At 40.2% G+C, this 21,978-nt stretch overlaps 2 protein-coding genes across 2 annotated transcripts; both read left to right on the top strand.

Annotated features, from left to right (window-relative positions):
* Positions 1–1,995: 1,995 nt before the first annotated feature.
* LOC120807779 (phospholipase B1, membrane-associated) lies at positions 1,996–16,368 on the top strand. The gene is made up of 42 exons (XM_040160146.2): positions 1,996–2,113; positions 2,208–2,261; positions 2,586–2,646; positions 2,751–2,785; positions 3,264–3,348; positions 3,437–3,488; positions 3,584–3,664; positions 4,217–4,282; positions 4,367–4,428; positions 4,559–4,640; positions 4,716–4,823; positions 5,427–5,501; positions 6,164–6,229; positions 6,348–6,422; positions 6,522–6,582; positions 7,017–7,075; positions 7,756–7,829; positions 7,967–8,010; positions 8,112–8,220; positions 8,486–8,537; positions 9,011–9,091; positions 9,181–9,246; positions 9,329–9,429; positions 9,536–9,617; positions 9,729–9,833; positions 10,426–10,521; positions 10,724–10,795; positions 10,952–11,029; positions 11,990–12,050; positions 12,528–12,586; positions 12,824–12,891; positions 12,975–13,018; positions 13,364–13,463; positions 13,560–13,611; positions 13,698–13,778; positions 13,880–13,945; positions 14,041–14,135; positions 14,480–14,561; positions 14,639–14,743; positions 14,836–14,931; positions 15,046–15,120; positions 15,655–16,368. The coding sequence occupies exons 1-42, from the start codon at positions 2,062–2,064 to the stop codon at positions 15,904–15,906; spliced, it is 3,270 nt and encodes a 1,089-aa protein (XP_040016080.2). The 5' UTR covers positions 1,996–2,061; the 3' UTR covers positions 15,907–16,368.
* Positions 16,369–17,116: 748 nt separating this feature from the next.
* LOC120807780 (serine/threonine-protein phosphatase PP1-beta catalytic subunit) lies at positions 17,117–21,766 on the top strand. Its single transcript, XM_040160149.2, has 8 exons — positions 17,117–17,269; positions 18,105–18,236; positions 18,470–18,700; positions 18,821–18,925; positions 19,210–19,281; positions 19,485–19,636; positions 19,911–20,045; positions 20,132–21,766. The coding sequence occupies exons 1-8, from the start codon at positions 17,218–17,220 to the stop codon at positions 20,234–20,236; spliced, it is 984 nt and encodes a 327-aa protein (XP_040016083.1). The 5' UTR covers positions 17,117–17,217; the 3' UTR covers positions 20,237–21,766.
* The last annotated feature ends 212 nt before the right edge of the window (positions 21,767–21,978 follow it).

Here is a 21,978-nt window from a genome sequence, read left to right as displayed (position 1 = left end):
TAACATCCAACATCTTTTTCTCGTTCTACATAAGTACCAGCCGGGTTTGTGAGCAGATCTTGTCATGGTTTCATTTGCATATGCAGGAGGTGTAAACACCGGCACAAACTGTCCAGCCCATCTGAGATTAGAGTAGATTGGGGAGATAAAAGCCATCCTTCGGCAGGCGGTTCATGCAGGGTTCATGTCCTTGAGGAAAGATAAAGTGCTTATCTGCATTACATTAATTGTGATTGGGGTCAACTTTTTGGTTAGAGACACGTAAGATCTGCTGGGAACAACGAGGGTACAAGGAAGAGATTATAACTGTGCACGTTTCCGTACAAACTGATTCAGATTGTGACAGCTGTTCTTTTGACAAAAACCATAGGAGATAAAAAAACAAAAAACATGCTGGTTGTTTTCCTTCTTTACGGCCACCTTCGCAATCGGAGAAGAGATAAGAGACAGTAGAACTTTACAATACTGAAACATAACTGATTTCACAAATTTCCCCTTGGGGATTAATGAAGTTTATAGGAAATTAGCGTCACACAAGCAATTAATTGGACACCAATTCTGAAATATAATGTACTCAATTTAGTCTTTCTAATCTTGGCACTTGTCCTGTCAATCCGAGTAGAGTCCACTTAATCCAAATGTATGTAACACAATTTGACGAAAAGCCAAAAGGAACATGGTTGGAGTTTTTTCCGCATCTCAACTCTTACATTCTTATTTATCTGACAAGAGAATCTTTTATGCACTAGCAGTGTTTTGCCTTGTCACAACATGAGCTGTTGCACAGTGATGTTATTTATGTATTGTGACTGGAAGGGCGAGTGAAAATTCCAAGAACGTTTTTATCAGGTGTTAAAGGGAAACGTTCACATACATGGGTTTTGTTGTTGTGGGGACGAGTCTGCCCACTCATGACTGTGCAATTTTACGCTGTCGTACTCGAGTCCATCATCACCTCCTCAATTAGCAATTATCTCCTCAATTATCTGGTACGCTGCAGCCAGTGCCAAGGTCAAGGGCAGACTGCACCGTATCCCTCCATGACCTGTTCGCCTCCAGGATCCGGAGGCGGGCAAGAGCGATTTGTAGTCCTCACCTCTGTGGACAGGACGAGGACGAGTACAGGACGAGTACCTCGGGACAGAAAAAGTTTTCTTACTTCTTATCTGCGGTTGTGCTAATCAATAAATAGCTGATTTCCCAGGGCAATTTCTTACAGTTACACACCTCTTCTCAACTCTGTTAATATACATATAAATACATACATATAGCCACTTTAATAAGATATTTGTTTTAATGTGCTTTTTTGTTTTCTTAATCTTATTCTTATTTTCCTATTCTGACATTATTCACAGAATTTGTCGGCATTGGCAGATTGTGTTACCGTTTGACAAAGCCAAGGTTCTTTATATTCAGATAACAGGTTGCTGCCTCCAGCTAATTTGTTACTAATTCAATGTCAGAGGAGATTTGAGCAATGTGTGTCGAGTCTGTATCAGCTGAAGTGATTGATTGAAGTTTTAAAGAGAACTATACACAAAGTCAAGCTATGCAGATGCAGTTGTGGGAAACTACAGACCACTGTTTTATTTTGCTAAAAATACCATGGGCTCCTTTCAGTCTAACAGCAGGGCCAGAAAACGTATTATGCAGTCTTATGAGATAACTGCTGGAGCCTTAAAGTCACCTCTTGTGCATGTTTTTAATTGTGTTGATGGCCGACAACTCTGTTCAGTATTAAGAGTATTGTATTTCAGCGTAGCTGCGGATTTGCTTTAGCTTACCAACAGCAATGGCGTTCGGTAACATTGCATGTTTGTCCCTTTCACCCGTTATTACAATAAAAGTGTCATTATCAGTGTCATTGTAAAACCTGGCTGTGTCCTTTAAAAGGAGGCCAGTCCCTCCCCTCTCTGCCAATTCCCTATTTGTCATTATCAGTTATTACCAGCTATAACTGACAATCACATAGAAAGTCAGCGGATCATTAGACAGAGCGGAGTGAAAGGAAACGCTGCAGAAAAGATCACAGAGGAGAACATCTGGAAATAAAGAGAGACAATGCTTCCACAACTGGTTCTGCTCACAGTCCTTGGGCTCACATGGACTAAAGGTTTCTACTGTTTGCTTCATTTATTGCTCATGTCACTCATGTCAAAATCCGACGGGATGTTGAACGGTTGTTCATAATGGTGTTCTCGTTTCAGTAACTGGACTGCCTTGCACTCAGATGTTTCCCTCTCAGCTTCCCCCTTCAAATGGTAAATCAGATTATTTCATTTTACACTTCAACTCTTCTGTAATTATGAGGGAATTTTTGTATATTATTCTTGTTTCAATATATCTTTTTTTAGCATACTATAATTTGACAGACCTAAGTTACTGAAAAACTTTTGAAATATTTACTCAAATAACATTTTCACTGCAGGACTTTTCCTTGTCGTGGAGTACTTCTGTGGTGTAGTCAATCATCTGTGTCTGTATTTCCTTCCGTTACAAAACCATTTTGTATCTTATTTACAACATAGAAAATCCCCACGGCCCTCAGAGCTCTGATTCAATTAAAACAATTTCTTTCCCTCAAGTTAACATCGTTAAACCGTCAGATGTGGCTGTGCTTTCCTCCGTTGGACTTCAACCTCACAGGTGAGCAGAGTCAGTTTGATCCATTAAGTGATATTTACACCAGGAGGTTTGAAATTCAATAATGTAGACACAGAATTAACCAGCGATCGTGTCTTTTCCCGCAGCCCTGAGCTGACTGCGCTGGTATCAAGACTCAGAGGTAAGATTCAAAGATGTAATTGGTTGCTTGTTGCTAATGTTCACAGGACCTTGTTGGGCCAGATGTTTCTTAGATAGGTGACCTAATTCCCTTAAAGGGTGAATTACTTCCCTCTCATTCGTCACACTGCCATTAAACAGCTTTGATTGGAAATCAAATTTGACTTTACCAACTAATGACAAACAGTTTAAATACACGTAATTACCTTTTTGAATGCCATTCATGAATTAAAATGTTATCAATTTCATAGAGATAAAGTACTATGTGACACAATGCCGGAAACAACTTTTACAGCATTTACAGATTCATGCTGTTTGGTTGCAAACTTTCAACAAATCCTATAATTATTGTTAGACATTTTCTCTCATTTGACAACCTTAATAATTAATACATTACTTCTAACCTCTGCTGTGGTTTCAACTACGGGAATAGAACGTCTCAGTGTTGTTGTCAACTTGTTTTCCCGTCTCTCCATCAGAGCTGATGACCCAGTTCAACCCTGCACTCATCAGTCCTCCTCCACACGAAACAAACCTGGACGCCTCTCGGTTCGTTCAACACACGTACGGACAGCACTTTCTGTAACACGTGACATGTCGTACCAAGGGCTGTGGCTGCATCCGATGTTTGCTTGTTTCCTCCTTGTTGCAGCACGCTGGTGGAGCAGGCGAAGGGACTGTCCCTCTCCTTCCAAAACAGTCAGGTAGTCCGCGCTGCCATCTTAAAGGATAAGAAAAGATTAGATTATTCAAAAAGGGAAAATGATTCGGGATATGTTCTCTTGTTCTGTTCCTGCAGGTCATTGATTTGGATAACGATTGGAAGATGGTCCTTCTCTTTGTTCAAGTGGATCAGCGGTGTGCTTGTGAGCGGCAGCAGGTGAACAGCGAAACACTTTATTACTGATGTTACAAAACTATGTAACATCGAGAGATTGAGATTAAGGAAAAATATCTGCATTGTCTGAGCTGTTTCTTTTGATGTTGACCCCCCCAAAAAACGAGTTAAACTTATCATCGTCTGTCATATTAATATGTAAGAACACAAATTATAGATCATAGGTGTAATGCTATTTTGGCCAGAAATCCTTAATGGAATTGTGAAATGTTATGCACTACTAACGCAACTGCTATTAATTCCCTTAGCGCCGAGGTTGTCTTTTTATGAATTTGCAGAAATTCTGCTTCACATCTTCCCTCAGGATCAAACTCTTTGCTGATGGAGTGTTTTCTGCAGGCGGCATGTGTAGCTCACCTATATAGCGGAGCCGGTTCCCTATTTACACAGACCCTGCCTTTGATACTACCATTAAAGCCATACATTCTCTATGGTATTTAGTTTTAGATTCTTAAACAAGTCAGGGAAATGCTTGACGTGCGATAGATTGATATGAAGGTTACTGAAGTTGTAGACTGTTGTGTTTGTGTGAAGTTTCAGTCTGTTATCAAAGCCGTGGTTGGAGAGGTGGATGATGCTCTGCAGCTGCTGCACTCTGAGGTATATTTCACATTGTGTATTTTCTATTCAGTAGCTGTAACTGCATTGCTTTTATTTACAAAGTTGACACTTTGTTTCACGCAGCTGAAGCGAGCCATTGTCAGTGTTGCATTGTGGGTTGGAGAACATGACAACTTCCACAACAAGTGAGTTCATTGGGAAAAACAATTACTTTCTGGCCTGATGAAATGAGTCATTTTCCGAAAGAGAAAATATTAATTTTCTTCTCCTAATAGTAATATGTAGGATATATTTTAACAAGCAGATCTTTTGCAGTGAGAGGATATGTCGATGCACAGAGACGAATAATGAAGGAGAGGCCAGGCTTCAGAGGGCCATGCTTAGTCACGCTCTGCAGGTCTGTTGATTATTTGCATCATAATACCCGATAGCTTCATTCAGTCCTTTAGCTGTCATTTTTTTTACCAAGCAGGAGTCTTTGGATGAGCTCGTGATAAAGAGGCGTTGGTACGGGGACAGAGACGACTTCGCTGTCGTTGTGCAGGACACGCCTTTCATCACAGGCCCTTCTTCCGTCTCCGTGAGTTCACTTGAACCATTTGGCATCCCTTTGTTCATCGGTACTGGAGGGAAAGACGTTTTCATCGATCACAACTGGCTTTAGTGCTGCAAAAATCAGTGGTGAATGAACTGATTGAATGGATGTGTCGCGTTTGAGTCTTTTTGAAAAAGGCATTTTAAAAAGTTAAAACTAGAGTAGAGCAGAAGGCTTCAGTCTGATCAGTAAAACAAAAAGCTACGTATTCGTTGTTTGGATTTACGTCAGAAGGGTTACGTAAAATGCTTCTGCTGGTAAAAACATTTTGTATTTCATCGGTAACTGGATTTCTCCCTTTTAACGTCAACGCAGGATTACAGCCATGCTTCAAATGGCTTGCTGGATGATCAAATTAAACCAAACCCAGAAACGTTTTAATCGAAACACAAAGGAGGCGACTCCTAATGCTCGTAACGTATTTGTGTGTACTGGCGCTCTGTATGTTTGTAAAAGAAAATGTAATCTGAGAATCCTGCACGCAGTTTGTTCCAGTTACGGATACTTGTAGTCCTGGTAATCTTATTGATAATGTACGTTCTGTATACAACGTAGAGTACAATTATGATGTTTCCTTTTTCTTAACAGATTGGGGAGCCTCCCTCTGCGCGGCGAGCAGCACAACAAGCTGATAAACTGATGTTGCAGATGTGGACAAACCTGGTGAGGCCTGAAGCAATCTGATCAACCTCCGCACTCTCTTTCCTTCTCATTCGGACTGGATCTGGAAACCACTGTGAAAATGTACTTTTAATCAAAGTCTTAAAAGTAAAAGTAGTCATTCGCAGACATTTTTTCCATGTCAGTGCTTATATATATGTTTAAAATATATATTTATTACTGCTAAATTAATGTTCATTGAAGTGTTGCGGATATTTAAGATAAGCAGATGATGTGAACTACTTCATATACTGTTAAGTAGTTTAATCTAACAGCAATGCATTCAATTCAAGGATCATAGTGCATAGAGCATTACTTTCTAAATAGTTCATTGAGCATGAGGAGTTGGATAATGTTCTCAATCCATAAAGAAAGATTCAATACTACAGTTTATCGCAAAAAGATCAAATGTATATTCACCATTTTAAGAGATACATGGAAATATATAATAAAATAGTAACTAAAGCTGTCACACAGATTTAGTGCAGTAGAAAGTACAATGTTTATGATTGAGTAGAAGTATAAAGTTCTACAAAATGGGAAAACTCAAGTAGAGTCAAAGAAAATTGAATCTGTGTATAAATACAGTACTTGAGTATATGTTCTTGGTTACATATTGCCACTGCACATACATTACCACAAACAATGAGTTGTCTGTCTTTCAGCTGCAGCCCGTGAGTGGCCAACATAAGACAGAAGAAAACATTATTGCATTGCTTTGTCCGGCTGAGGTTAGTAGCTGTGCCACAATCTCACATGCATGAAGTTGTATCAAAATGCAACTTTTTGAATTCGATCCCTCCTCCACCATCGGTTATCTGCCCCCCGCCATCCTCCCGCCCCCCATAGGACCGACCATTCCTGAGGACGGAGGGAAACTCTCCTTCATATCCTCATATAGACGTCTCTCCTCTCGTCCAGCCAGTGAGTACAGCGTGGTATCGAGCCTGAATGGAGGTCATGGCGGCGTTGTATGCTTCCTGGTTGGTTCTGACTGTGGATCTGCTTTGTGTGTGCGCTCAGTTTACAGGCACAGAGATGCCCTGCGAGGACCTCAGTCCCTCACCCTCCACACCCGCCTCAGGTACAGTGAGATGGTTTCTCCTTTCTTCATTCAGAATGTGTATTCATGTGTCGTTTTTCCATCGGCTTCTGATAATACAAGATGTGGATATTGAAGTTGCTTGATAAGTTAACATAACATTTGTATTTATATCACATGAACAGACAAAATAAAGTCATTAAAAAATATGCAACACGTGTACAGTACCAGTCACAAGTTAAATTACCATGAACGTTATTTTTGTATTATGTGATGTTGCTTCTAATAATCCACTATTTCTTTCAATTTTACTGCTGTATTTTTTCCTATTATACAACATTTCTAACTTTCAAACCCCTTGCTATTATATTTATATTTGATTGTATTACATCACAGTCTCTGCGAAAGTATTATGTAATCTAACTTGTTAATCTTACAGCCTTTACGGTGCTGACTCGTCTCCTTTATTTTCCCAGTGCATGAACTCAGGCCTGGAGATATCAAAGTGGTGGCTGCAGTGGGAGACTCTCTGACAGTCAGTCATTTTATCTTCTTTTTTTTTATAAGTAGATCTAATGTTACAGTCGTGCACAGTCCTTATAATCTAAATTATGAGGTGGAATTAAATATATGAAATAAAAACTTATCACAGATCCCAGAAGATTTTTCTGTGTGATGAATGTATATTTAACCACAAGAAGATGTAACAGTTAGTGGCGTAATCCTTTAGAGATGGATGTGTACGTAGTTATAGACACAAAGAAAGGGTCTGAAAAGTGCAAGACAACAGATATTATTGCAAAGATACAACATACGGACGTGTATTAGTAATCTGTATAAATGCTAAACATTAAATGACCTGATATTTGTATCCGAACCACATCAAATGCCGCATGATGACATTTTAACATCTCACTACTGCAGTTTTTTTAGATGTATTATAATCTATTTGATTAATTTAAAATATAATCAATAATGAAAACAGTCAGACTTGATTACAGCGAGATTTGGCTTAAATGTGTGAAAAGGCCAAAGACTAAAAGTCCTTGATAGATATTGCCAAGATAATCACTTAAATAAGAATTTAGTGAAATGGTAACAAATCTGTATTATCCAAAGTCGGAGAAGAGTCGGATGTCCTGGTTTTTTGTTAAATTGGCAGAACTCCTGTTTAATTTCCGTGTTACTGAAACATTTTCCTGCTTCATCTGTCAGGCGGGGAATGGTATCACATCCGGCCCCAATCAAATCCTGGATGTCTTGACCCAGTACAGAGGTTTATCCTGGAGGTAACTTAAGACATGGCAACATAATGCACATGTTATATGTTTGTAGTGCAGTGTTGGCATGAATGTGGTTCTATGACCATCGGTTTCTAAAGTTGGATAGCAGTCTCAATCTTAACATAAAATCATGTTTTTTGCAGTATTGGTGGAGATGAAAACCTCACAACTGTCACCACGCTGCCCAGTGAGTCTTCTTAATGGGTTGTCACCGGTTATAGATATCGTAAAGGCGCGTTTTGTCGTAGTGGGATTTTTATTGTTCTCTTCTTTTATCTGTTTTAACAGACATCTTAAAACATTTCAACCACAACCTGACGGGCTATTCTGTTGGAAAGGGCAAGCAGCAAACGCCTCAGGCTTTCCTCAACCAAGCTGTAGCGGGAGCTAAGAGCAGGTGAGTCCTATCAGAGGGTCAAAGCTGTCAGAAATATATTTTACGTATAATTTATTGTCACTGGAGATCATAAAGTAAATTCTTAAAGTCAAAAATACAGTTTGTTGCATGTAAATCATGCATTCGGGTCTTCTTCGTGGCTTTTTCCAGACCTTGAATGAAAACGATTTTATCACCATAATATAGATTTTATGAGAAAGTATAATTTAAATGGAAGAAATAAAAGTAATTTCATTTCAATATTTTATTTTGTTTGTGTTTTAAGCGGGATACCATCACAAGTTCAGGCCCTGGTGGCAAGGATGAAGAACGATTCTGTAAGTTAACTGTCAGGGTCTGGGGTGGAAGGCAGGACTCAAACGCAGACTTTTCCAAAACAAAAGACTTTAATAGTCAAAAGGTCCAAAATCCAAAAGGCCAAGGGGCAAAAACACACAGGCATGAACCCACGGAGGCAAAAGACAAGACCATGCGTGGCAAAAGACAATGACGCGACCAGTGACACAAGAGACACACGGCTTAAATACACAAGGGAGGTGCAGGTGATTGGACACAGGTGGAAACTATTAGACAATCACAGGGGACAACGGGACAAGGCAGGAAGTGAAGTTACCCGGGGACACAAGTGGCAGAAAACTACAAAATATAACATGAAGTGAACCACACCGTGACAGTTAACGCACTGAAATGTAATATTTGCACATTTTAAATCCCCACTACAGAAATATTCTCATTTAAGAACACTATATACTAGTAAACCCATTCACTCCCATTGTTGGTTCTTGCACAGAGAATCAACTTTGAATCAGATTGGAAGTTGATCACCCTTTTCATTGGTGGAAATGACGTCTGTGACCATTGCTCCAACTCCGTAAGTCCTAATTTGTAGTGATAATCCATCAGTCGTCTCAAGGAGGGACAACAAGACACAACCTGAAAATGTTTTCCTTTCATATACAGCAACTTCATTCTCAAGAGAATTTTATTCGTTATGTTCGAGACAGCCTGGATTATCTACACAAAGAGGTGAGGATTCACGTGCAGCTGTATTTTCAAATGTATGTTAGTCGGGTTGGTTGTTTATGAGCAATAACTTTGTCTCTGTCAGGTGCCTCGAGCTCTGGTGAATTTAGTAGAGCCGCTCCGTATAACGCCTCTGAGAGAAATGCACATTGACACTTCACTTAAATGTCCAACTTGGCTGGTGAAGTTAGTATCATTTTTATCTGCATTTTTTGAATCCTCACTGATATAAATGATCTGATAAGTTATTTTCAACAGTGGTGTAAAAATCTTGTTGTCCCTCCTTTGCCAGTATTCTGTGTCCTTGTGTAATTTTGCCAAAGCCCGACTCCGAAGCTCTCCAAATGGTGGAGGACATCAATAGAGGCTATCAGGTAGGGAAGCGTCCCACCCACCAAAAAAAAACCAAACAATTTAACAATGTTAAACAGTCCAGTTTATCTTCTGGTATTGAGACCTTTTCTTTCTTTCTTTCTTTCTTTAAGCGTTCACTGCATGGTCTTGTGGAATCAAGCCGGTACGACACTCGGCCAGACTTCACTGTGGTCATCCAGCCGTTCTTAAGAGACATCGTTGTCCCCAGACTGCCCGTAAGTAAAAAGCTTGGTCCGTCCCATCACTTCATCCAATACATACATAAGCCAAGGCTTAGCACCAGAATCATGTCAGTATATATTCTTTAGTATACAGTGTTTAGCAGGGGTTTAGCATACGGCACGTAAAGTTAATGTTGCCATTTAAAACTAACCAAAATTTGCAATTTGTTGGTATTGATTTTGTCAACTATAAGGTCGACAGACGAAAAGCCTCTGCTGCTTCCGAAGTGAACTTACACTGAAATACAATCACGTTTTCTTAAAATTGTTTTCTCGTGCAGAGTTCAATGACAGTAATTCAAAATCTATAGACCAGCTTATCATATCATAAAGACAGCAAACTGGTGGACACCGCTATTGTGGCTCTGAAGCTTACTAGATTATAAAAGTTAATTAATTATTTGAGAATCTGGTATTCAACGACAAAAAGTACAGTACGATTTTTCGGGGTTAGCTGTTAGGTCGATCATGAAGAACTTTGAGAACACCAGCCTCAAAGTCGTAAAGGCTTTTGTCAAATACAGTTTCCCCCCCTCCCCCCGTTCTGTTAGTAATAAGGTTTATACATTGTGTACTTTTTTCACAGGATGGACGAGCAGATCGATCTTTCTTCAGCGCTGACTGCTTCCATCTCAGCAGGAAGGCCCAGACGCTGATGGCTCGCTCCCTCTGGAACAACATGGTAAGTATGTATATATATATTTATACAATATATTATATTATATAAATATATGTATACATTTATATATGTATATATTGTATAATATATACATATAGGTTAATCCCCATTCATTCCCAGCGTTCGTTATTTTCACAGATTCTTATGGCAAACATTTAAAATTGAATACATTTTTTAATGATCTGCTGTTACTCATGTTTTCCAGCTAGAACCTCTGGGCTATAAGACTACCAAAGAAGATTTTTCTGCAGCCACTGTGCTGGAATGTCCAACCAAGGTGGGTATTTGTTAATTAAATAGAGAGCCGGAACTCTGTATGCTGGTGATTTCTTTTTCTTTCAAAAGTATATAATATTTCTTAATATACTTTATGCTCTATGTGCTCTATATTGTAAGGCTATCATGTAATGAATCTCCTCTCCTTTGTCCGCAGGCTTCACCATATATCCGGACCTATAAAAACAGCAATTACAACTATGCTGGTCCTTCTCCAACACCAGGACCCATCACAGTAAGCATTTTCCTTCTATCTGAGAGGCTAAATACCTGAATGAAGCTAACTGTCACGGTGTGGGTTTTATTTGGCATTTTTCTGTCTTGTGTCCCTGGGTACACTTCTTGCCCTGGTGTGCTTTCTCTGCCCTTTGTGATTCTGCATTATACCTGATTGTTTCCTCTTGTGTCCGATCACCTGCACCTCCCCAGTGTATCAAAACCATGTGTGTCCCTTGTCTCCTTGTCGGTTTGTTGGTTAATGTTCGTCTTTTTGAGTCTTTTTGGTTTGTCTGATAGTCCTGGTCCCTGGTTTGCTCGTAGGCATTTGATATCCTACTTAAAAATAAGTCAAGTAGACGCCTATCCCCGGGCCTCTGGTCAGCAATCCGGTCGGCATTCCGGCCGGCCCCGATCATCGGTGTGGCCGGTCACCACCCAAGCCGACTGCGTCTTCCCGCCTCCAGTCCAGTTGCTCGACCACGGACCTCCGCCTCTGGTCGCCACACCGGCAGATCTCAGATCCGCTTTTCCAGTCACCAGAACGCCCGCTTCCGGCCTCGCCAAAACAGGCGTCCCGTCTCCTAACGCCTAAACCGGCCCTCCGACGGACCCGACATTGCAGACCCCCGACTCCTGACCCTGAAACCCCCAATTCCGGCTCCTCAATTCATGACCCTGGAAAAGCCGATTTCCCCTCTCTGACCTCGAGCCGTCCTCCCCCTGGTATTCCCGATTCGGATGGACAGTTTGCTGACAGGATGACAGGATGTCCCGGTGATTGGCCATCCCGACAGCAGCCTCCCCGAGCCAAGTTTCCATCTGTTAAATGATCTGTTTCCAGCTTCTTAAATGTCTTCAATGTGTAATTTGTTTTCCATGATTATAAATTGATTGTGAGTTAAAAAAAAATAAACACTATCAAAATGTGGACTCTGGTTTTGGGAACCTCTTACAGGATTTTCTTTCTCTATTTTAGAACTGGGGGAATGATTTCTCATGTGCGGACATTGCTCCATCTGACACAGTGCCAACTTCAGGTGAGACAGACGTTTCCATTATCAATAGACAGTAGTTATGAGATTCAATTTCCTCCTTCGTTGTGAAGCTGAAACAAAGACATCTATGCACACGAGTGAGACTTTAAGGGCTTAATATCAACGGCACCGTTTATCACCTGGATTGTGTCACGGGTCTAGTGAGCACACACGTGCCCTCCTCATTGTTGATCTTTTTTTTACATCTCCATGGCTCCACCGGTAACCACAGTTTTAAAATCACAGTGCTATGCATTGTGGGTTATTCCCGTGGAAAAAGTCTGCAGAAATGCACGCTTCATAACCCCTAAACGAAGAGGTCCATAAAAGGCTGAACATGTGCGCATAAGAGCGCATGGCTGCCGTAAATAAGAGAAGCTCACAGTGAGAGATGGTTGGATGCTAAATATCATATTGTACAGCAGTGTGGTTTATCTTGATGACAGTACGTTTGAAACTCTTTTATGTCTTTAATTCTAGTTCACAAGCTGAGACCAGCAGACATCAAGGTGGTGGGAGCACTGGGAGACTCCTCGACGGTTCGTGGCACAAGAGCATATTATAGTACATGAATTTGCACGTGTTTAACACAAACTGTGAGCCCGTGGAGCCTGTTGAGAGTTATTAAACTATGGACTCTCTAATGAATTTGTTATCAGCCACATAACTTCTTTTATGTGTTTAGCTTTTGATACAAGACTAAGCTTTGTCGGTGTCGCATTATATTCTGCCAGATTTTATTTATGTTTTCCAATTATTTAACTCTCTGTTCACAGGCAGGCACGGGCGCTAAGGCAAAGAACCTGTTTGACCTGAGTAAAAACTATAAAGGAGTATCATGGAGGTGCGACATGAATGTTGTATTAACATTTACATCAACCACCATATTTAACAAACCATGCTGATATTTTTGGGCCTTTCTTGCAGCATTGGGGGAGATAATACTCTGGAGACGGTCACAACACTACCAAGTGAGTTCATGACACTTGTTTTGGGAAAATATCCTGTTTCTGTATATGTGACAAAAATAATACTTCTGACATCATGAGTCAGATGATCCTTTGTAGTATTACAAATGTTTAAGAAATTAAACCGTTTTCTTCATGTCCAGATCTGTCATACATAGATAGTCTGCTCTCATATGAGGCACAATTTCTGCTGTTTTTTAGGCTCTAGTACCTGAAAGGAAGCCAACATAACCTCACTTGTAGTCTCGAGGCTAGTTAATTAGATGAAAACTTTTACCCAGCTGCTCGAGCGATGGGAAGCCGCTGTGCATTACCTCACAGGTACTCCATCCTTTTCCCTCTTCTCAGACATCTTGAAGAAGTTCAATCCTTCCTTAAAGGGCTTCTCCAAAGGCCAGGGCTCCATAAAGCAGGCCTTCAACTTAGCTTCACCTGGAGCTAAGGCCTCGTATGTGCAAATTATTCTATTTCCTCCATCCCAGGTTAAACACTTTTAAACCATCCAATTCAACCCTTATTTACTTTTACTTGCGTGTGATTACAGAGACATCCCAAAACAAGTCCAAGGTCTTATCAAGGCAATGAGAGAAAATAAGGTAACACTTCTCTGAGAATAAATTATTACATCATATTTCTTCAGTGGTTTCTGCCTCTTCTCACGTTCTATGAACACGACATACAGGAGGTGAATTTCGAGATGGACTGGAAAATTGTGACAATATTTGTTGGAGGAAATGATCTTTGCAATTACTGCATGGAACAAGTAAGCTTTCTATGAAATGTGTTTATTGTACATACATAACCACACCACACTCTTGCTTTTCTAAGCTGCAGTACAAACAAAAAATCCACATTTCTCTACAGAATAATTTGTTGCCCAAGAACTACAGCCAGAATATAATGCTCAGCCTGGACATGTTTTACAAAGAGGTGAGATATGAAAAGCGATACATTATTGTCTTCTTTTGTCCTTGGTAGTACACGCGTGTCATGTTTTCTTCTTCTGTCTCTCGCTGAATTTTTAGGTACCACGGCTGTTGGTTAATCTCGTGGAAATCTTGCAGATAGACACGTTGAAATCGGTCAAGAGGAACACGCTGGGCTGCTCCCTGTTACAGAGGTTGGTTTTTCTCTCAGCTGTTTAAGCCAGACATCTAAGCATCTTGGTCTGGTTGAGGAAATACATGTTTAAAGGTGACATGCGATTTATGTATTCAAAGCATGTATTCGCTGCCTTAAAATGTGTGCAAAAAAGGACAACATTTGGTGTTGCAAATACCTGGTTAATTTATATTGATTCATATAAAGTCTGTGCTACTGTTAACCTCTAGAACCATGTATTTCCAATTGATCAGTCTATAATTTGAATCTGGATATCAAGAATCTGAGCAAGGTGTATGATTTGGGAGCAGCTCCTTTCTCATCTCAGCAAAGACGTAATGAACAGGAATCTATTTTTCACAGGAACCGCTGTCCCTGTATCGTCAACCCAACTGAAAACTCCCCGGAGCTTCAAGAGATAAGACGAGTCAACCGCGAGTATCAGGTAAAAAAGAGCTCTTTCAATCATTTCAATTTCAAAATGTGGTTCCCTTAGTAATTCCTCCAATTCTTTCCCCCCAGGCTGAGATCCAGCATCTTATTTCTGGAAATCGCTATGATGGAAAAGAAGATTTTGCTGTTGTCCTTCAACCCTTTTTACGGAATTCCTTCATTCCTTATGTTGGAGTGAGTGACAGTGGCATGTAAATGCATCCAAACAAGCATCCAGACATAAATAATGAAATGTACCCTTCCTAATAACAAACTCTTTCCCCAAGGAGGGTGAGGTTGATTCAAGTTTCTTCTCTGTGGACTGTTTCCACATAAGTGAGCGAGCTCATGCTGAGATGGCCATTGCCCTGTGGAATAACATGGTGAGCATGGACCAGTAATGGACCAGTAATGTACCAGTAATGGACCAGACTGCATCAGAGCGGTCACTGTGTCCAAGTGGTTTTTGGTGGATTCAAATCTTTCTGTTTCTGCAGTTGGAGCCCGTCGGCCAAAAGCAGACCTACAATAACTTCACGTACGCTCGCTCCAAGATTCACTGTCCCTCTATGGTAGGTGTGGAGAGAAATCCTCGCGCCCGCAACTCAAATCAATATTGTTTCACCAAACTCAAATCACATTTGTAATTGGTGTTGAATTCTAGGTTTCTCAGTTTTATGGAAAACAGTCAATAAGTGAAACAGTCAAAAATAATATGACAGAATAGACAAAGACAAATCTAACAAAACAGTTAACTTGTAGAATGAGCCAAGACATTTTTAAAACACTGCTCTAATACAATTAAATATATAAGAGATAACAACTAGGAAATAATAATAAGAAGTGTAAAATGTGATTGGGAAAATAGCTCGAAATAGAAAAGACTAAAATGGCCTTTTGAAATAAAAACAATGAGCTTCATTTCAAATATGTAGCATATTATCCCACAATCCCACAACCCATTATTTATTTGGATAATTATTTCACTGTGTCACATCTATTTAATATAAAGCCTTCACTATAACCCGACTCAAGCCATCTTCCGTATGTATTAAAAGTTCTTTATTTCTAATTTTCCTACCTAAGCCATGGTTTGTTTCCTATAGGCCAGTCCCTTCATCTTCACTAAGATCAACAGCCTGCCACCAACCACAAGTCCACCAACCACAACAGCTGCCACCTTCACCACGACTGCCACCAGCCGGTGTTCTCCCTCGCTGCCCGAGTGGGTGCCAGTGATTGTTGGAATTGGAGGTTTACTCGTTGGCTTTGTTATTGCTTGGCTAGTTCTCTCCAGCTGTCAGCGTCGTAAAAGTAAAGTGGAGAAACCTGTAGAAATGAAACGAACCCTTTTTTGATATAGTTGTTTTAGCCTTTAAGCAGCATCAACCGCTTGTCTTACCACTAGAGACTCTCACACTTGTTTGGAATATTTCTTGACTATTTAGAACCTGGATAGAACCCTCACAGCCACATGAGCATCAAATAGACACTTTGTTGAATCCAGATGTGTTATGCATTTATCGTCTCCTTTTTTATTTTTCGATAGAATCCCTCGAAAATAAATCCCTCTAATAAAGGAAACACGGTTATTTGACTTTTAAGACAATAATACTGTACCTACTATGTGTCTTTATTTCTGAAGTCTCTCGATTGAGTTGGTTGAAAGTTTCTATGGACACTTGTGCTATGTCAATTGTTTATTGAGTTTATTCTGATCCATCAACTTATACATATATGTACACATGTATCTGCACAAGTCTGTTTGTCATGATCTATCTATGTTGCACAATTATTTAATAAATTCTAGCGTAAGTTGATCATTTGTTATTCAGTGATTTTCCTGAAGCTCAGCTCGGAATAATTAAATACTATATAAGAGCACCAACATAGAATGCAGGATGTGAGTAGTTTGATAATCAAGGCAAACATTGCACCTCCGTTCTCAAGAAGAAGTAAGGAAGAAAGCCTCCTCTATTGTGTGCTCAAGGTGGTAGAGGGCCACGGCTATGACTAATGAATCCTGCAGGCCAGATATTGCCCTCCTAGCTCTTTGGACGCGGCCTGTTTGCTGGGTTTGGGCTCCTGACACTTTGACTACAGCCCTTTCTGTGCCCCTAATCCATCCTGCAGTGATGCATCAACGTGCGTAACATTTGCAACTAAGCGTGCGTGAGCCTTAATGTTTGCAGACCTTGTTGGTGCTCAGAAGTGTTTGTTTCTCTTGCACCTAATTATCTTTGACTGAAATGGCCACACAGTTGTTCCCAAACCCTCCAAAGCAAAACAATGAGAACAACTTCTGTAAAGATAAGTCTAATATATATATTACTTCTCCCAAGTTTTTGTTTGTTGTGCATATTCTTTCTTGTGATACTTAAATGGAAAACTGACTATGATTAAATATCACAAGACAAGTGGTCTGTTTATAAGCCATTATATATTTTGGTCTAATTTTTTTAAAAACTTTTTTTCAATACATTGAAAAAAAATACCTCGTGATTGTTTTAATTGCAATACTTGAGTGAGTTAACTTAGTGAGTTAACCCATGCTGCTAACGTGTACTTCTGTGCGTGTGCCTGACAGTGGTGTCGCTGGCTCCTTTGAGCCTTCAGTCAGTCCTCGGGGCTATTTGGCCAATTTCCCTGCCTCTGTGAGTATCACAAACATGGCGGAAAGCGAATTGAACGTTGACAGCCTCATATCTCGACTACTGGAAGGTACTGTACCACTGCGATAACCCGTCGTCCCGTGTTTTTCATCAAGAAAACGACTGAATTGTCCGTGATTGTTTGTAACTAATAACTTCACGACATGCTACAAACACGTTAGCATCGTTGCTGTCGTTCAACCCACAAGCTAACTTTAGCCATTGCATTATAAGCCCTGTGCTGCAGAATAAACCTCACGTTAAACGATATTAAACGTTACTTTGATGTCTCTGTTCCTTGTAGATAACGTTATCTATCAGCTAATGTCGGAGTGTTAATCAACGTCAGCAGTGGTACTGTGCGCAAAAAGGGAGAGTGGCGTAACAATTAGCCGGCTAGAGAGCTAGCGTTAGCTGTCGATGTTGTGACGGCTAAACTGGCCGACGTTACGTTGGCAGAGTCCGGGCAGGTTCCTGTTTTTCGTCCCCATGTTCGGCAAGTTCATGTCTTTTCGCCATGTAATGGGAAGAGAAAGAAGTGCTTAATTGTGTGATTGCCAAGTAAGGTTACTAGCCGTTCCGCTTGGCTAGGCGGGTTGCTAGCACGTCGGCTAACACCCAGGGCACGCCCCCCTTACGAAATAAACCACTAAAACCTTCATAGCCAAGTTTGGTCCCTGACCAAATACAAAAACTGCTGATGACCACAATTGTGTTTTATGTCAACCAAAACAAAAATCAGACAAAATACATAAACTCCACTCCCATTGCCATTTTGGGGAATTTGTATGCATATTTGTTGTGATCACTGGCAGGGTCACTTTATGCTTAATTATTTTGATGTAATATACTTACTCAGCCCTGTTTTTGAGAATCTGCTAAAGCTGAATTATTTTGTCCTGCAGTGCGAGGATGTCGTCCAGGAAAGGTTGTTCAGATGACCGAGGCTGAGGTGCGGGGGCTCTGCATCAAGTCCAGAGAGATTTTCCTGAGCCAGCCGATCCTACTAGAACTGGAGGCTCCACTCAAAATCTGTGGTGAGAACAGCCTCTTATTACCTTTTTTTTCAAATTCTACATCTATCCCAGTGGAGGGTGATGAGAAAACACATAATGTTGATAGTTAGAAGCCACCCTGATAACAGCACAATGTTAAAAACAACAGTTTTTACAACTCAAATGAATCTGTGCATTCATTCCACATTATTGATGGTAATGTTACTTGCAATATTGTGACACCATTGAGAAAGTGGATCAACGTGTCCCTGCAGGTGATATCCATGGGCAGTACACAGATTTGCTGAGGCTGTTCGAGTATGGAGGTTTCCCGCCTGAGGCCAACTATCTGTTCTTGGGCGATTACGTGGACAGGGGGAAGCAGTCGCTGGAGACCATCTGCCTGCTGCTCGCCTACAAGATCAAATACCCAGAAAACTTCTTCTTGCTCCGAGGGAACCACGAATGTGCCTCCATCAATCGCATCTACGGCTTCTATGATGAGTGTAAGTTGGAAAACAGACTTGTTATAATACGTGCATACTGAATTGTTAATGTAGTAGCCCAGTATTATTATTCCCGATTCTCTTTTTTTTAAACGTTCTTGTATGTCTTTCTTTCCTCAGGCAAGCGCAGGTTTAACATAAAACTCTGGAAGACCTTCACAGACTGTTTTAATTGTCTGCCCATCGCTGCGATTATTGATGAGAAGATTTTCTGCTGCCATGGAGGTTTGTGAAGCGTCTGAGTTGCATTGTAGCCACTGAATAATGTGGATAATACATTTTTCACTGAAATCAAAGTCCACCTGGTCATGGGATTTGAATAAAGGCTGGTATTTTTATTTTTTATTTATTTATCAGCGTTCAGTATTCAATAAGGGGTGCATTTTTTTGTAATCGCAATATTAAATGCAATGTTAGAGTATTTTCAGTGATGCAACCACATTTGTGTAAATTATAAATCATTCATTATTACGTTATGGTGCTATTGAGAATATAATTGTTGTCTTCAGGGCTCTCACCTGATCTACAGTCCATGGAACAAATCCGCCGCATAATGAGACCCACTGATGTCCCAGACACAGGTCGGTTGAGCTTGTGTGGACATTATCTTGTTGAGCTGATTGCAACAGGCTGTAGAGGTTTCTATACCAGTCTGTACAGCCCGGTTCGTTATAGATAGCTGATTGTGTTGATTGACTGCTTAGAATTATTGTTAAGAATTTGACAATTCATAAAAATGCTTGTTGCGATCGACTGCTTGAGATTGTTTGTTTGTTTGTGTCAGGCTTGCTGTGCGACCTGCTGTGGTCAGATCCAGACAAAGACGTCCAGGGCTGGGGGGAGAACGATCGGGGAGTTTCCTTCACCTTTGGGGCAGACGTGGTCAGCAAGTTCCTCAACCGCCACGACCTGGACCTCATCTGCAGAGCACATCAAGTAACTTGTGATTTGACATTAAGAGAAGATCTACTTGCCTGTGTGTTGACTTGTATGTTGACACTACTGAATAGACTTTTGTCAATAAACCCTGAGAATTGTAATTACTTATTGTTTTAAGAGCTGCTACTTATTTTTAATTGTTATTCTGATTTATCTATTAATATTTTTGCTCTGTAAAATGCCAGAAAATAGTGATGGTGCTAGCAATCTTCAGTGATAGATCCTCTTTTCTTGATCAACTTGTTTCATCGGTTATCTTGCTGCCGTACAGGTTGTTGAAGACGGTTATGAGTTCTTTGCCAAGCGACAGCTGGTGACGCTGTTCTCCGCCCCCAACTACTGCGGGGAGTTTGACAATGCAGGCGGCATGATGAGCGTGGACGAGTCCCTCATGTGCTCCTTTCAGGTAGAGAACTCTTGCCTTGTTGTACCGTAACACGAACGCTGACCTCTTTTGAATGTATTCATCGGCACCATCGTTCTTTCTTTCAGATCCTGAAGCCGTCAGAAAAAAAGGCAAAGTACCAGTACGGAGGCGTGAACGCGGCCCGGCCCGTCACCCCGCCTCGTACCGCTCAGGCCCCAAAAAAGAGGTGAGCGGCTGGCCTTGACTCTCCTGCTCGTCCCCCGGTTTATCTCTGTCCCGCGTCCCTGCAGGCTGCCTCAAACACTCCAGCCTTCTCTCAGCCAGCTTGTTCATGTGTAAAAAAATAAATAATTTAAAAAAAAAAAAAAAAAAGCGAGTGTCTTTTGCTTGTTTCTGTGGGTGTTTTTATGAACATGTATTTTTCATTTTCTTATTTGATGCCATGGTCTGCATTAACTCAGCCCTGCTGCTCACTCCATTCGGCAATATTTAAACCAAACCGTGCAATGGGAAAGCTGTTAAGACACGTTGCTTCTCTTCCTTCACATGAACTATTCCCATAGTGATTTTGTGAACGCATGCCTGCTTGTGAGATGGAGATGGGTTCTTTGTTCTGTAAAACCCGTTCATACTCAAACGGCTCCAATTGTTTTTCATCCTTCTGCCATTGCCCACTTATCTGGTGGATGAAGTGCTACACTGCTTAATGGAATAGTTCTGCATTTTGAGAAATGTGCTTGTATGCTATCCTGTTGAGTTGGATAGGAAAGTCTATACCACGCTCTGTCAAATATGAAACGCGTCAGCTGCTGGCTAATGTAGCTTAGCAAACAAGTGGAACAAACATGAAGCATTGTTCCTATTTACATGCACTCTCTGCAACAAGAGAATTGGACTTTTTTTAGTTAGATTGCTATAACTTTCCCTTAGACTTAAGAATGTTTTATCCTCAGAGATATCATTAATTTCCAGATATTTTGATGGTATGAGAAAAAAATAATTGTCAATATTCCAAGCGTAATTGTGTTAAAGCCTATTTAGATCTGTAAATTTTGGTGAGTGAGTAAAGCGATTACAGTAGGTGTGTAGAAAGACAAAGGAAGATCTCGCTGGGAAAAGGACAGGATTTAACTAGAATTGGTGTCATTACGTTCATTTTAACAGTAGATTTTGACCTCGTGCATTGTTGCACTTCTATTTAGGCCGGTCATAACTACTTATGTTGGACCGTGTATTTTCCAAGGAATATTTGCCATTGGTTATTATATTAATAATATTGATTTAGGACTATTTGATGTTGCTTATGTGATGATTATTTAACACAATTGACAAGTCTTGTAATGGGAGGAACAGTTGGCTAAAATGAATCTTATGTAAATAAACATGCACTTCATCACAACAGGGAATATTGACCTCAAAGATGATTGAAGTTTTGTCAATTATACGATAAATTGATAAATGATAAAAGGTTATGTCCATATATTGTATAAGTGGTTGATGTAATTATTGTAACAGGGCATTCATTGTAAAGACGTCAAAATCCTCAAGGCAACACAACGATTTTTGGATTATTGCTGGCTAGTTGTATTGGTTAAATATTTCCCACTTATTAATGAACACTGAACCGACGGGTTTTTTGTTTATTTAAATCTTTCCTTTTGCTTTGTAAATTTATTAGTCTTCAAGTTGGAAACAGTTAAGACGTTTTGAGATTTGTATGAGTTTGTTTGAAACGAGTGAAATAAAAGGTGTTGAGCCTGCTCTGTTTTTTTTAAAGTCCCTAATAGACAAACGTGGGAGTTAACTATGACCAGTGAAGTCAGAGGTACATTTAAATATGTCATATAAAATCTGTATTGTTTGACAAAAAAGGCATCGTATTATGTAAAGAAATCGCGTAGTTTATCTTTCGATATGTTGTATGTCATATAATATAGACTACAAAATCCTTTTATGTTACCAACTCATTTTA

This window comes from Gasterosteus aculeatus, chromosome 18, assembly GCF_964276395.1.
Source record: "Gasterosteus aculeatus chromosome 18, fGasAcu3.hap1.1, whole genome shotgun sequence".
NCBI lineage: Eukaryota > Metazoa > Chordata > Actinopteri > Perciformes > Gasterosteidae > Gasterosteus > Gasterosteus aculeatus.
The sequence above is the reverse complement of the archived record's forward strand: the minus strand, read 5'-3'. Positions and strand labels throughout refer to the sequence as shown.

Bases quoted from the DNA above. Each gene is read 5' to 3' on its own strand.
- LOC120807780 (XM_040160149.2), top strand. From the start codon at position 17,218: ATGGCGGAAAGCGAATTGAACGTTGACAGCCTCATATCTCGACTACTG. The intron at 18,926-19,209 runs GTTTGTGAAGCG...TGTTGTCTTCAG, and splicing joins GATTTTCTGCTGCCATGGAG to GGCTCTCACCTGATCTACAG. The intron at 19,637-19,910 runs GTAACTTGTGAT...GCTGCCGTACAG, and splicing joins TCATCTGCAGAGCACATCAA to GTTGTTGAAGACGGTTATGA.
- LOC120807779 (XM_040160146.2), top strand. From the start codon at position 2,062: ATGCTTCCACAACTGGTTCTGCTCACAGTCCTTGGGCTCACATGGACT. The intron at 4,824-5,426 runs GTGAGTTCACTT...TTTTCTTAACAG, and splicing joins CAGGCCCTTCTTCCGTCTCC to ATTGGGGAGCCTCCCTCTGC. The intron at 11,030-11,989 runs GTAAGCATTTTC...TCTCTATTTTAG, and splicing joins CAACACCAGGACCCATCACA to AACTGGGGGAATGATTTCTC.